The sequence below is a fragment of the Nerophis lumbriciformis genome, linkage group LG17 (genome assembly GCF_033978685.3).
Source record: "Nerophis lumbriciformis linkage group LG17, RoL_Nlum_v2.1, whole genome shotgun sequence".
NCBI lineage: Eukaryota > Metazoa > Chordata > Actinopteri > Syngnathiformes > Syngnathidae > Nerophis > Nerophis lumbriciformis.
The window spans coordinates 2,469,462-2,486,224 of record NC_084564.2 but is presented as its reverse complement, the minus strand read 5'-3'; the positions used below and the strand labels follow the sequence as shown (position 1 = coordinate 2,486,224).

General features: G+C 42.7%; 1 protein-coding gene across 5 annotated transcripts in view; it reads left to right on the top strand.

Annotated features, from left to right (window-relative positions):
- gpr4 (G protein-coupled receptor 4) overlaps positions 1-16,763 on the top strand; it is a 67,269-nt gene that overhangs the window by 39,353 nt on the left and 11,153 nt on the right. For 2 of the 5 annotated variants that reach the window (XM_061972224.1, XM_061972223.1), the window contains exon 2: positions 13,601-14,136. In XM_061972224.1, coding sequence (XP_061828208.1) covers positions 14,008-14,136 — 129 coding nt within the window. In that variant the 5' untranslated portion in view covers positions 13,601-14,007. Of the gene's footprint in view, positions 1-11,354; positions 11,574-13,600; positions 14,137-16,763 lie in introns of those variants that run through there. The other 3 variants (XM_061972225.1, XM_061972222.1, XM_061972226.1) reach the window with 3 other exon arrangements.

Below are 16,763 nucleotides of genomic sequence, written 5' to 3'. Positions count from 1 at the left end.
TGAATAAGATCAATAATATTATTTGATATTTTACGCTAATGTGTTAATAATTCCACACATAAGTTGCTCCTGAGTATAAGTCGGCCAAACTATGAAAAAAACTGCGACTTATAGTCCGAAAAATACGGTAATGTAGTTAACCAGCTCCCCTGCTGTGCACATAGATACATATACAGATGCTTGACTTGATGCCAAATATTAGCGCATTTCAAACCGCCCCGTAGCGCAAACTAATGCAAGTGAAATTTGGTAACAAATTGCTACAATTTGTGTTTTATCTTTAACAAATGTGTGTTTTACCTGCTACATGGCTTATCTGTGTACTTTTAGCCATATCATTGATTTTAGTATTTACTAATGATTGTATTTGTCTTAAAACACAGACCAAGAAAGGCCACCATAAATGATAAAACATTTAATACAATGTCAATAAACTATTGTATTGTAATTTAATCCTAGATTACGGCAGACCACATGTAATATATAAAATTGTACATTTTTAAAAACTTATGTTTAATGTATGGTAAGATCTCTTTTGTTAAATATAAAGTGAAGTGAATTATATTTATTTATTTTATATATATATATATTATATATATATAAATATATTTTATATATATATATATTATTTATTTATGTCATGACTTGGTCTTGGGTGTGTGCTTTTCCGGGATGCAACGGAAAGTTGGCTCGGGCGAGACGGGAATGAAGGTACATGATTTATTTATTATTATCAAAAAAAAAAAGGAATAAATGAAAGTGCGCACAGTGGCGGAGAATAAACTATGAAACCAAAAGACTATAGCAAAAAAGTACAAATGAAAAGCACGCACAGTGGCGGAGAACAAACTATGAAAAACAAAAAGACTATAAACATGGAACAAAAACTTACTTGGCTTGGACAAAAATAGTTGCATGAAGAATGGACATGGGAAGAAGTGTCGTCAGAACGACAAACTGAAAAGAATGAACTTAAATACTATGGACACGATTAACGAAAACAGGTGCGTGACTCAAAACGTGAAACAGGTGCGTGACGTGACAGGTGAAAACTAATGGTTGCTATGGTGACAAACAAGAGTGCACAATGAGTCCAAACGTGGAACAGGTGAATCTAATGGGGTAATCATGGAAACAAGACAAGGGAGTGAAAAGACAGAAACTAAAGAGTCCTATAACCAGAGGTGGGTAGTAATGCGCTACATTTACTCCGTTACATCTACTTGAGTAACTTTTGGGATAAATTGTACTTCTAAGAGTAGTTTTAATGCAACATACTTTTACTTTTACTTAAGTATATTTATAGAGAAGGAACGCTACTTTTACTCCGCTACTTTTATCTACATTCAGCTCGCTACTCACTACTAATTTTTATCGATCTGTTAATGCACGCTTTGTTTGTTTTGGTCTGTCAGACAGACCTTCAAAGTGCCTGCCTTACTGGTGACGTTTCACTTCGTTCCACCAATCAGATGCAGTCACTGGTGACGTTGGACCAATCAAACAGAGCCAGGTGATCACATGACCTGACTTAAACAAGTGTAAAAACTTATTGGGGTGTTACCATTTAGTGGTCAATTGTACGGAATATGTACTGTACTGTGCAATCTACTAATAAAAGTTCCAATCAATCAATCAAAAGTGTGAAGGAAAAAGATACTTGTTTTATTTCAACCGTACCGTCAAAAGCCTCAAGACTGACCGCACATGAGGACGTTCCTGTCTTCACAATAAAAGTGCCGCTCCATCGCGCCTGCGCTTTCAAAACAAGAGTCTCCGAAAGCCAGCGTAAACAAGCTAGCAAGCTACGGAGTTTGCCGCCAATGTATTTCTTGTAAAGTGTATAAAAACGAATATGGAAGCTGGACAAATAAGATGCCAAAAACCAACCACTTTCATGTGGTATTAGACAGAAAGGAGGAACTTTTTTTCTCCTCCATTTGAAAACGTGGACGTTATCATCACTACTGTCTGATTCCAATCAACGCAAGTCATCAGAATCAGGTAATACACCAACTTATATTCTAGTCTTCATGAAAGAAAGGAATCTATATGTTAAACATGCATGTATATTCATTAAAACATCTTTAACATGTAAACAAAAACAGCAAAATAAATACATATAAATTATATACTGTATTTATCAATGTATATGTATGTATATATATATATGTGTGTGTGTGTGTATGTTACTCATCAGTTACTCAGTACTTGAGTAGTTTTTTCACAACATACTTTTTACTTTTACTCAAGTAAATATTTGGGTGACTACTCCTTACTTTTACTTGAGTAATAAGTCTCTAAAGTAACAGTACTCTTACTTGAGTACAATTTCTGGCTACTCTACCCACTTCTGCCTATAACTAAACAAAACATGACTTAAAACAAAACATGATTACACAGACATGACAATTTAAATGAAGCCAAAAATGATTTTTATTTTGAAAAGTATGCAAGTATTGAAATACATTTTGATACCGGTACCAAAATATTGGTATCGGAACAACCCTACTGCATATTATGTACGTGTGTTCATGTATCAGGCTGTCCTTGTTTGGTAGTGCAACGAATATGATGCTACTACAGAAATGAAATGACCCTGTAGAATGATACTATATATCATCTCTCCCACACACACACACACACACACACACACACGCCTGCAAAGTTACAGTACGTGACGACGGCGAGATGAGATCAATAAAGCAGAGGGCGGCGTGCACATTCACTGAAGTCGTTAATTTTGGGGTCAAAGCTCTGTGAAATATAACGAGACAACCACTTGAGCGTGAAATGATCATCATCCACAATTTACAACCTGCAGCATCAGGACCGCTTCTCCTCCTCATCTGTTCTTTCTTTCTCTGTTATATACTGTACACCATCTGGCCACTTCATTAGGTACACCACCTATGACGAGCGCCTCTACAAGAAAGACTTAATGTTCACTTTTAGCGAGTTATTTATGTGATTACTGCATGCAACATTAAGTTTTTGTTGTATTATTATTATTATTATGTATTATTATTATTATATTGAAATATAAAAACCAAGGACCCAGATTTCCCTCGCCCGGACGCGGGTCACCGGGGCCCCCCTCTGGAGCCAGGCCCGGAGGTGGGGCACGATGGCGAGCGCCTGGTGGCCGGGCCTGTCCCCATGGGGCCCGGCCGGGCACAGCCCGAAGAGGCAACGTGGGTCCCCCCTCCAATGGGCTCACCACCCATAGCAGGGGTCATAGAGGTCGGGTGCGATGTGAGCTGGGCGGCAGCCGAAGGCAGGGCACTTGGCGGTCCGATCCTCGGCTACAGAAGCTAGCTCTTGGGACGTGGAACGTCACCTCGCTGGGGGGGAAGGAGCCTGAGCTAGTGCGCGAGGTGGAGAAGTTCCGGCTAGATATAGTCGGACTCACTTCGACGCACAGCAAGGGCTCTGGAACCAGTTCTCTCGAGAGGGGCTGGACTCTCTTCCACTCTGGCGTTGCCGGCAGTGAGAGGCGACGGGCTGGGGTGGCAATTCTTGTTTCCCCCCGGCTCAGAGCCTGTACGTTGGAGTTCAACCCGGTGGACGAGAGGGTAGCTTCCCTCCGCCTTCGGGTGGGGGAACGGGTCCTGACTGTGGTTTGCGCTTACGCGCCAAACCGCAGCTCAGAGTACCCACCCTTTTTGGATTCACTCGAGGGAGTACTTGAGAGTGCTCCCCCGGGTGATTCCCTCGTTCTACTGGGGGACTTCAATGCTCATGTTGGCAACGACAGTGAAACCTGGAGAGGCGTGATTGGGAAGAATGGCTGCCCGGATCTGAACCCGAGCGGTGTTCTGTTATTGGACTTTTGTGCCCGTCACAGATTGTCCATAACGAACACCATGTTCAAACATAAGGGTGTCCATATGTGCACTTGGCACCAGGACACCCTAGGCCGCACTTCCATGATCGACTTTGTAGTTGTGTCATCGGATTTGCGGCCTCATGTTTTGGACACTCGGGTTAAGAGAGGGGCGGAGCTTTCTACCGATCACCACTTGGTGGTGAGTTGGCTGCGATGGTGGGGGAGGATGCCGGACAGACCTGGCAGGCCCAAACGCATTGTGAGAGTTTGCTGGGAACGTCTGGCAGAGTCTCCTGTCAGAGAGAGTTTCAATTCCCACCTCCGGAAGAACTTTGAACATGTCACGAGGGAGGTGCTGGACATTGAGTCTGAATGGACCATGTTCCGCGCCTCTATTGTCGAGGCGGCTGATTGGAGCTGTGGCCGCAAGGTAGTTGGTACCTGTAATCCTAGAACCCGTTGGTGGACACCGGCGGTGAGGGATGCCGTCAAGCTGAAGAAGGAGTCCTATCGGGTTCTTTTGGCTCATAGGACTCCTGAGGCAGCGGACAGGTACCGACAGGCCAAGCGGTGTGCGGCTTCAGCGGTCACAGAGGCAAAAACTCGGACATGGGAGGAGTTCGGGGAAACCATGGAAAACGACTTCCGGACGGCTTCGAAGCAATTCTGGACCAACATCCGCCGCCTCAGGAAGGGGAAGCAGTGCACTATCAACACCGTGTATGGTGAGGCTGGTGTTCTGCTGACCTCAACTGCAGATGTTGTGGATTGGTGGAGGGAATACTTCGAAGACCTCCTCAATCCCACCAACACGTCTTCCTATGAGGAAGCAGTACCTGGGGAGTCTGTGGTGGGCTCTCCTATTTCTGGGGCTGAGGTTGCTGAGGTAGTTAAAAAGCTCCTCGGTGGCAAGGCCCCAGGGGTAGATGAGATCCGCCCGGAGTTCATTAAGGCTCTGGATGCTGTGGGGCTGTCTTGGTTGACAAGACTCTGCAGCATCGCGTGGACATCGGGGGCGGTACCTCTGGATTGGCAGACCGGGGTGGTGGTTCCTCTCTTTAAGAAGGGGAACCGGAGGGTGTGTTATAACTATCGTGGGATCACACTCCTCAGCCTTCCCGGTAAGGTCTATTCAGGTGTACTGGAGAGGAGGCTACGCCGGATAGTCGAACCTCGGATTCAGGAGGAACAGTGTGGTTTTCGTCCTGGTCGTGGAACTGTGGACCAGCTCTATACTCTCGGCAGGGTCCTTGAGGGTGCATGGGAGTTTGCCCAACCAGTCTACGTGTGTTTTGTGGATTTGGAGAAGGCATTCGACCGTGTCCCTTGGGAAGTCCTGTGGGGAGTGCTCAGAGAGTATGGGGTATCGGACTGTCTGATTGTGGCAGTCCGCTCCCTGTATGCTCAGTGCCAGAGCTTGGTCCGCATTGCCGGCAGTAAGTCGGACACGTTTCCAGTGAGGGTTGGACTCCGCCAAGGCTGCCCTTTGTCACCCATTCTGTTCATAACTTTTATGGACAGAATTTCTAGGCGCAGTCAAGGCGTTGAGGGGATCTGGTTTGGTGGCTGCAGGATTAGGTCTCTGCTTTTTGCAGATGATGTGGTCCTGATGACTTCATCTGGCCAGGATCTTCAGCTCTCACTGGATCGGTTCGCAGCCGAGTGTGAAGCGACTGGGATGAGAATCAGCACCTCCAAGTCCGAGTCCATGGTTCTCGCCCGGAAAAGGGTGGAGTGCCATCTCCGGGTTGGGGAGGAGATCTTGCCCCAAGTGGAGGAGTTCAAGTACCTCGGAGTCTTGTTCACGAGTGAGGGAAGAGTGGATCGTGAGATCGACAGGCGGATCGGTGCGGCGTCTTCAGTAATGCGGACGCTGTATCAATCCGTTGTGGTGAAGAAGGAGCTGAGCCGGAAGGCAAAGCTCTCAATTTACCGGTCGATCTACGTTCCCATCCTCACCTATGGTCATGAGCTTTGGGTTATGACCGAAAGGACAAGATCACGGGTACAAGCGGCCGAAATGAGTTTCCTCCGCCGGGTGGCGGGGCTCTCCCTTAGAGATAGGGTGAGAAGCTCTGTCATCCGGGGGGAGCTCAAAGTAAAGCCGCTGCTCCTCCACATGGAGAGGAGCCAGATGAGGTGGTTCGAGCATCTGGTCAGGATGCCACCCGAACGCCTCCCTAGGGAGGTGTTTAGGGCACGTCCGACCGGTAGGAGGCCGTGGGGAAGACCCAGGACACGTTGGGAAGACTATGTCTCCCGGCTGGCCTGGGAACGCCTCGGGGTCCCACAGGAAGAGCTGGACGAAGTGGCTGGGGAGAGGGAAGTCTGGGCTTCCCTGCTTAGGCTGCTGCCCCCGCGACCCGACCTCGGATAAGCGGAAGAAGATGGATGGATGGATGGATGTATTATTATTATTATTATTGTGCTGCCTTCATCAGTGGCTTTTGTGTGAAAGAGCTCCATTGAGGTCAGACTTCCTGTCTGGACGTGCACGCAGGAAGTGACACGCTTCAGTCCAGCAATGTCATCATGTTTTCATTCCCAGTCTGGCAGCGAACCTGAAATTCCAGAAATACTTTTAATGATTCATGTGAGCCAGCAGGAAAGGAAGTTAGGACAATTTAATGAGGAAACATAGCAATTCATTGTTGTCCTTCGAAAAGATGCTTTTGAGCACAGGGTCACTTATAATAATAATAATAAAAATAATAATCATAAAAAATGGTGTTTGTCTGCTGGTAATGAGTATTAAGGCATGGTGGTGGGTGTTTGATTACGTGCACGTGTGCATTAAACCTGCTGTCACCGTGGGCCGTGCACGCCCACGCCAGTCACATTAGACCAAGCAAAAAACTGTGCACAGACGCTAGAATGAAGAAAGTCTTCCTACACAAACCACCTGACACACGACGACAGCTGACATGATGCTTTACTCTGATTGGCTAGACTGGTTTAGCTGCAGCATCACCTCGCTCGGATTGGTTACATGTAGGGATGTAACAGTATAAACATTGCATATCACGGTTATTGCATACTTGCCAACCTTGAGACCTCCGATTTCGGGGGGTGGAGGGTGCGGGGGCGGGGTGGGGGGCGTGGTTGTGGGCGTGGTTAAGATATATATATATAACAAATACTTGACTTTCAGTGAATTCTAGCTATATATATATATATATACATAAATAAAATAAATATTTAAATTTCAGTGTTCATTTACAAACTACAACTCACAAACACTTTAGAGTTAGGCTCCACCATCAGAATGTGTACTTAAACTTATAAAGATCACATGGATATTATTCAGTGAGTTGATTCACCAAAACTAACCTGTTAGGAGGAAAAAGCACACAGGACGTTTCAATTGTTCACAGACTGGTCGCGCTCATCAGAATGACAAGACACTTCCGGTCTGCAGGTGATAGCATTCAATTGGGAAGAAACGCCCTACTGCCCCCTACTGACCAATGTGAATACTGATAAATGTGTAATGACAGCTCCAAAAACGAATTTAAACCACAAAATAAAATAAATAAATCAACACAAAAATGTGACACATTATGGGTGGGTCACATGTGCATGTACAGTAGATGGCAGTATTGTCCTGTTTAAAAGTGTCACAACATTGCTGTTTACGGCAGACGAACTGCTTTACGGTAGACACTGTTGTTGTGTGTTGTCAACACGTCACTCAGGGCCGCCTGAATTTCGGGAGTTTTTCGGGAGGAAATTTGTCCCGGGAGGTTTTCGGGAGAGGCGCTGAATTTCGGGAGTCTCCCGGAAAATCCGGGAGGGTTGGCAAGTATGGGTTATTGTGACCAAAATTATCATAGTTATCAATATTGTTAACATATCACACATTTATACACACGGAAATCTTTTAACCTAGTTTTTTTTAATACCTATAATACATTTACACACCATATACCTTAAAGGGGAACTGCACTTTTTGGGGGGAATTTTGCCTATCGTTCACAACCATTATGAGAGACAAGAACACACATATTTAAAAAAAATAATAATTAGGATTTTAAAGATTAACGCTTGAAAGATGCGGCTAATGGGAGTCACCGTTGTAGCCTTCAAAGTCCTCTAAAACAAATTAAAAACCCTCCATCAACGTTTTATATACACACTGCAAGTATATATATAATGTAGTAATAGACACCTTCATAACAATATGTAAAATGTTTTATATATACACTGCAAGTATATTTATAATGTAGTAACAGACACCTTCATAACAATATGTAATATGTACAACATACACACTGCAAGTATATGTATAACATAGTAACAGACACATTCATAACAATATGTAATGAGTTTTATATACATATACACACTGCAAGTATATTTATAATGTAGTAACAGACACCTTCATAACAATATGTAATATGTACAATATACACACTTCAAGTATATATATAATGTAGTAACAGACACCTTCATAACAATATGTAAAATGTTTTATATATACACTGCAAGTATATATATAACATAGTAACAGACACATTCATAACAGTATGTAATGAGTTTTATATACATATACACACTGCAAGTATATTTATAATGTAGTAACAGACACCTTCATAACAATATGTAATAAGTTTTATATACATATACACACTGCAAGTATATTTATAATGTAGTAACAGACACCTTCATAACAATATGTAATATGTACAATATACACACTGCAAGTATATATATAATGTAACAGACACCTTCATAACAATATGTAATATGTACAATATACACACTGCAAGTATATATGTAATGTAGTAACAGACACCTTCATAACAATATGTAATATGTACAATATACACACTGCAAGTATATATATAATGTAGTAACAGACATCTTCATAACAATATGTAATATGTTTAAAATACACACTGCAAGTATATATATAATGTAGTAACAGACACCTTCATAACAATATGTAATATGTACAATATACACACTGCAAGTATATATATAATGTAGTAACAGACACCTTCATAACAATATGTAATATGTACAATATACAAACTGCAAGTATATATATAATGTAGTAACAGACACCTTCATAACAATGTGTAATATGTTTTATATACACACTGAAAGTGTATATATATATATATATAACGTAGTAACAGACATCTTCATAACAATATGTAATATGTACAATATACACTGCAAGTATATATATAATGTAGTAACAGACATCTTCATAACAATATGTAATATGTACAATATACACACTGTATGTTTATATACAACGTAGTAACAGACACCTTCATAACAATAGGTAATATGTGTTATATACACACGGTATGTCTATATACAACGTAGTAACAGACACCTTCACAACAATATGTAAAATGTTTTATATATACACTGCAAGTCTATATATAACGTAGTAACAGACACATTCATAACAATATGTAATATGTACAATATACACACTTCAAGTATATATATAATGTAGTAACAGACACATTCATAACAATATGTAATATATACAATATACACACTTCAAGTATATATATAATGTAGTAACAGACACATTCATAACAATATGTAATATGTACAATATACACACTTCAAGTATATATATAATGTAGTAACAGACACCTTCATAACAATATGTAATATGTTTTATATACACACTGCAAGTATATATATAATGTAGTAACAGACACCTTCATAACAATATGTAATATGTTTTATATACACACTGCAAGTATATATATAATGTAGTAACAGACACCATCATAACAATATGTAATATGTACAATATACACACTGCAAGTATATATATAATGTAGTAACAGACACCTTCATAACAATATGTAATATGTACAATATACACACTGCAAGTATATATATAATGTAGTAACAGACACCTTCATAACAATGTGTAATATGTTTTATATACACACTGCAAGTGTATATATATAACGTAGTAACAGACATCTTCATAACAATATGTAATGTGTACAATATTCACTATATTTTCATCATTTGTGGAACTGATTTCTTCTGCGCAATGTTTTACATTTTCATTGCAACGCACGTCTGACTTCTGGCAACATGTGTGTTCCTACTTCCGGATACAAAACGCTTGTGTGTTCTAATCATGGCAGACTTGGTAACAAACAACAGAGACGACTATTTTTGGACAAATGAGGATTCGCAACCTTATACTTTTGAAGATGAATATACTTTTGAAGATGAATATACTGAGGATGAACTGCTGCTTCTAGAAGCCAGCACGAAGAAGAGGGTGAAACGTTAGAGCAGACGGAAGCCGAGAGAGTGAGGTGAAAGCCACTCGAAGCTGCAAATGTGGAATTTGGAGACAAGCTATTTTGACATAAATGGCTTGCTTACACCAAATAAACCAGAAAAAACGTCCCCGGCCAGCTGGACCAAACAGACAACAACTGTCCATCGAGTGGGTCACACTTTATTATGATCATGATGAACGCAGCATGTCATGAGTATATCATGACAGACCGCATACGCTGTCTGGTTAGCTGTGTACAAACACAATATGAAATGTAGGCTAATTACAGATACTGTAATATGATTGTTCATGTTTTTCAGTCAGTACATTATCTCATTGTGTTGTGCATTGCAAACTCAATGGTGTTTCGTGCTGACGTAGAAGCTAGCTTATCGCTTGCCGTAGTTAGCTTTTACGGCTAATACCGTAGCATGCCAATTTGTTACTATTCTAGAAAGAGTTCCCGAGTGTTCGCTCTTAAAATAGCAAGTTATTATCCAGGTCACGAAACGTAAATGAAGTATTGTTGACGGTTTTGGAATGCATTTTAAATTGATTTAGATATTGAATAGATTGCTCACATTAGCTGCATTGCTAGCTACCTAGAATGAGCCGATTTTTACATGTTAAAATGCAAAAAAACTATGAAGACCCAGGACACGTTGGGAAGACTATCTCTCCCGGCTGGCCTGGGAACACCTCGGGATCCCCTGGGAGGAGCTGGACGAAGTGGCTGGGGAGAGGGAAGTCTGGGCTTCCCTGCTTAGGCTGCTGCCCCCTGCGACCCGACCTCGGATAAGTGGAAGAAAATGGATGGATGGATGTTTACATAATGCAGTGCATTTCTGTGATTGGCTAGAATTGTTTACATCTTGTAGCACCATTCTCTGAACGGCCACAATCGTATCTATTCGCGCATTGCTTTGATTTGCTAGAATTGTTGACATCTCGTAGCTACAGTTGTCGCCGAGTAGCCGCCCGCAAGTCGCTCTGATTGGCTAGAATTACCAGCACATCACTTATGCTTCCAGGAGACATCCTGGTCATGACACATGTTCCAGCCGTGCATCCTGCAACAGAAAACAGAAGAAGAAAAAGGTTGCATTTGAAGAACTGTTTTCTCCCTCAGATGGGCGTGGCCTCGTGAATGTGTCGCCAAAGACGTGGAGTCTGATCTTATTGGTTTCAGAAAGCTGGGGTGACAAAACGAGACAGTCGGGCTCCTCTGTGGCTTGTTAAGCGACTTCCTGTTTCGGTTGTGCAACTCAGTTGAACTTCCTGTCTTTGTTGTTCTGTTCTGCAAGCCCAGTGTGAGCACCTGTGCCTGCTGGCTGCTGGCCGTTTATAGACTCCTCGTTCCCATGCTGGAACAACTTCCTGGAGTTCTTAACCTTCTTTCTCTGCTGCAACATCTTTGTTGTCTATCAGAAAAGCCAAAAAGAGTGGAAGTTTTGGAATTGTCTGACAATTGTAAGTTGTTGTTTTTTTTTTACAAACTATTACTACTTCAGTTACTAGTCAAGTTGATCAGAATCCTGTTGAGTGTAAATGTGATGATGAGTTTAGGAGTGTTGGAATGACAGAGAAGGTGATATTTTCATCTTAACAAGAGTTTTGGAAGGCTGTTTTCATTTTTTATGAAAATAATTTGAATTTCAATATTCAACCTATCACAGTGTCAGCTAGGGCTGGCTAAAAACTGTATCACGATATAAGTTTTTTATAGAGATGTCTGATAATATCGGCTTGCCGATATTATCGGCCGATAAATGCGTTAAAATGTAATATCGGAAATTATCGGTATTGTTTTTTTTATTATCGGTATTGTCTTTTTTTTTTACTTTTTTTTTTATTTTTATTAAATCAACATAAAAAACACAAGATACACTTACAATTAGTGCACCAACCCCAAAAACCTTCCTCCATATTCACACAAAAGGGTTGTTTCTTTCTGGTTCCTACATTATATATCAATATACTGTATATCAGAGGTGGGTAGTAACGCGCTACATTTACTCCGTTACATCTACTTGAGTAACTTTTAGGATAAATTGTACTTCTAAGAGTAGTTTTAATGCAACATACTTTTACTTTTACTTGAGTATATTTATAGAGAAGAAACGCTACTTTTACTCCGCTACTTTTATCTACATTCAGCTCGCTACTCGCTACTAATTTTTATCGATCTGTTAATGCACGCTTTGTTTGTTTTGGTCTGTCAGACAGACCTTCATAGTGCCTGCGTTTCAACAAATACAGTCACTGGTGACGTTCACTCCGTTCCACCAATCAGATGCAGTCACTGGTGACGTTGGACCAATCAAACAGAGCCAGGCGGTCACATGACCTGACTTAAACAAGTTGAAAAACTTATTCGGGTGTTACCATTTAGTGGTCATTTGTACGGAATATGTACTGTACTGTGCAATCTACTAATAAAAGTTCCAATCAATCAAAAGTGTGAAGGAAAAAAGACCCTTTTCCATTTCAACCGTACATCCCGTCAAAAGCCTAAAGACTGACTGCACAGTTCCTGTCTTCACAATAAAAGTGCCACTCCATCGCGCCTGCGCTTTCAAAACAAGAGTCTCCGAAAGCCAGCGCAAACAAGCTAGCAAGCTACGGAGTTTGCCGCCAATGTATTTCTTGTAAAGTGTATAAAAACGAATATGGAAGCTGGACAAATAAGATGCCAAAAACCCACCACTTTCATGTGGTATTAGACAGAAAGGAGGAACTTTTCTTCTCCTCCATTTGAAAACGTGGACGTTATCATCACTACTGTCTGATTACAATCAACGCAAGTCATCAGAATCAGGTAATACACCAACTTATATTCTTGTCTTCATGAAAGAAAGGAATCTATATGTGTTAAACATGCATGTATATTCATTAAAACACCTTTAACATGTAAACAAAAACAGCAAAATAAATACATATAAATTATATACTGTATATATCAATGTATATGTATGTATATATATATATATATATATATATATATATATATATATATATATATATGAGTGTGTTTGCTACTCATCAGTTACTCAGTACTTGAGTAGTTTTTTCACAACATACTTTTTACTTTTACTCAAGTAAATATTTGGGTGACTACTTCTTACTTTTACTTGAGTAATAAATCTCTAAAGTAACAGTACTCTTACTTGAGTACAATTTCTGGCTACTCTACCCACCTCTGTATATCGGTATCGGTTGATATCGGTATCGGTAATTAAGAGTTGGACAATATCGGATATCGGCAAAAAGCCATTATCGGGCATCCCTATTATTAATCCAAATTCCAAAATGTGATTATTCTGATAATTATTTGATAGCCCTAATTTTTTTAGGGCTGTCAATATGCATAATTTTAAAAAAACTTAAATCAGACGTTACTAAGTCCTGTGTCTGAAAAACTTTGCAAAGGTTTGTCATGTAAAAAAACTGTTTTTATTGAACTAGATGTTTACCGAGCATACGTGACTCTGCTGCAGATGTCCACAGGTGAGAGTGGAGCTGTGGAAAGTCCTCACATAGGCAGACGTGTACTTCCTGAAAGATTGATGAGGTCCTCACAGGACCCACAAAGCCTGGTCCAGCGTTGATAAGGCGGCTTCCATTTCACCCCCCATTCATCCCTCCTCCTCTTTTTAATTGGACGCCACAGGACGAGGGGGCGTGGCCGCTAACGGCGGCCTGATGGAAAATTTAGGGCCCTTGGCGGAAAAGCACGAGCGCCAGGAGCCATGAAAGGCCGCAAGAAGAACGCCTCGGCTCGGGTGTGCGGCTCCATGCTGGAGAGCGGCGAGCGGGAGGACGCCATGTTGTTGTCAAAGTGGCGGTGGAGCAGGATCGCCGTGAAGTCACAGAGCTGAGAGGAGCCCAACACACACACGGGACAATGTGCAACATCTCCTTCTGCAATGTGGACAGCAAGGTGGACCAGTACTTCCAGCCGGCGCTCTACATCTTCGTCATCGTGCTGGGCCTGCCCACCAACTGCATGGCATTGTGGGCCGCCTACATGCAGGTGAGCACGCTCACGCTGCTTGTTGGGAACCCTGCAGTGTGCATGCCTGGCCACTAGGTGGTGCTGTACCAAGGTCTAATTGTGGTAATAATGGATGACATGAAGGACGCATCAGTTGTTAGTTGCTACTCAGCGGCGGAGCTACAAGACAACGTAGACAGCTCTGGGGTGAAGCATTCGACTTTATTCCGAGCAACATGGCCGCCTAGTAGAGATGCGCGGATAGGCAATTATTTCATCCGCAACCGCATCAGAAAGTCGTCAACCATCCGCCATCCACCCGATGTAACATTTGATCAGAACCGCACCCGCCCGTTGTTATATATCTAATACAGACAATGCAAGGCATTAGTGAGGTTATAAAGCTTTTGCCTGTTAAAGAAAGGAGACTGATCCAATGCAGCACAGACATTCCCGTGCCACGCTGTCACGACCCAGACGCACACCAGTGCGCAATCATATGGGAGCCGCGCTGAGAGCACCTCCAAGCGCGTCTCGCTGCCGGCGACGGCCGGGTATGGGCCCGACGCTCCAGCGCCATCCATTTTCAGGGCTAGTTGATTCGGCAGGTGGGTTGTTACACACTCCTTAGCGGGTTCCGACTTCCATGGCCACCGTCCTGCTGTCTATATCAACCAGGGTGAGCCCCACCCCTTTCGTGAGCGCACTGCGCGCGGAGTGACCCCTGTTACGCGCCCCCGGCAACAGGGGTGGCGGGCAGGTAAGCTGCGCGGGCGGAGCGTGCGGAGTGACCCCTGTTACGAGCCCCCGGCCACGGGGATGGCGGGCAGGTAAGCTGCTTACCTGCTGCGCGTGACGCCGGCCGGGGCGAAGGCGGACGAGGCGGGGTGTCGGTACGGTGGGCGCGGTGGTGACCCTGGACGTGCGTCGGGCCCTTCTCGCGGATCGCCTCAGCTACGGCTCCCGGTGGGGCCCTCTCGGGGGAAGGGGCCTCGGTCCCGGACCCCGGCGAGGCGTCCCTTCTCCGCTCCGTAAAAGTCTCCATCTCTTTTCTTTTTGTCTTCTTCTGTTGTGGCATATGCTGCAGGTGCCTGCTCGTTTTTCGTATGTGGGTAACAACATTTAACTATGTATATATATTTACCAATTGGTTTAACTGCCACCCGCAAAAAAAAAAAAAAAAAAAAAAATATATATATATATCTAATTAATCCACCCGACCCGACCCGCGAGCGGATAAAATCTTATTTTTTTTAATTTCATCCGCCCGATCCGCGGATAATCCGCGGACTCCGCGGTTGTGCCCGCAAACCGCGCATCTCTAGTGTGTGTTTAATGAAAACTATTAGCTTTATGGCCGTCAGCCAAGGAAAAATCCATGAATTAGCCCCACCGTTTTATAAGCCGCAGGGTTCAGAGCGTAGACAACAAGTAGCGGGTTATTGTCGGGAATTTACGGTAATGTGTTTTGGCGACACCTAATGGTTACAACTAAATGTAGTTAAGCTCATGATGCAGTATGTTGAATTGGATTTGTTTATTTGAAGGACAATGTGCACTTACATTAAGAAGATGGCTGCACCAGATTTAGCACCATGCTAATTTTCAATTGAATATGCTACAAAGACAACATATTTGATGTTCAAACTCGTAAACTTTATTTTTTTTTTTGCAAATAATAATGAACTTAGAATTTCATGGCTGCAACACGTGCCAAAGTAGTTGGGAAAGGGCATGTTCACCACTGTGTTACATGGCCTTTCCTTTTAACAACACTCAGTAAAGGTTTGGGAACTGAGGAGACACATTTTTGAAGCTTCTCAGGTGGAATTCTTTCCCATTCTTGCTTGATGTACAGCTTAAGTTGTTCAACAGTCCGGGGGTCTCCGTTGTGCTATTTTAGGCTTCATAATGCGCCACACATTTTCAATGGGAGACAGGTCTGAACTGCAGGCGGGCCAGGAAAGTACCCGCACTCTTTTACTATGAAGCCACGCTGTTGTAACACGTGGCTTGGCATTGTCTTGCTGAAATAAGCAGGGGCGTCCATGGTAGCGTTGCTTGGATGGCAACATATGTTGCTCCAAAACCTGTATGTACCTTTCAGCATTAATGGTGCCTTCACAGATGTGTAAGTTACCCATGTCTTGGGCACTAATACACCCCCATACCATCACACATGCTGGCTTTTACACTTTGCGCCTATAACAATCCGGATGGTTCTTTTCCTCTTTGGTCCGGAGGACACGACGTCCACATTTTCCAAAAACAATTTGAAATGTGGACTCGTCAGACCACAGAACACTTTTCCACTTTGTATCAGTCCATCTTAGATGAGCTCAGGCGCAGCAAAGCCGACGGCGTTTCTGGGTGTTGTTGATAAACGCTTTTCGCCTCGCATAGGAGAGTTTTAACTTGCACTTACAGATGTAGCGACCAACTTTAGTTACTGACAGTGGGTTTCTGAAGTGTTCCTGAGCCCATGTGGTGATATCCTTTACATACTGATGTCGCTTGTTGATGCAGTACAGCCTGCGGGATGGAAGGTCACGGGCTTAGCTGCTTACGTGCAGTGATTTCTCCAGATTCTCTGAACCCTTTGATGATATTACGGACCGTAGATGGTGAATTCCTTGCAATAGCTGGTTGAGAAAGGTTTTTCTTAA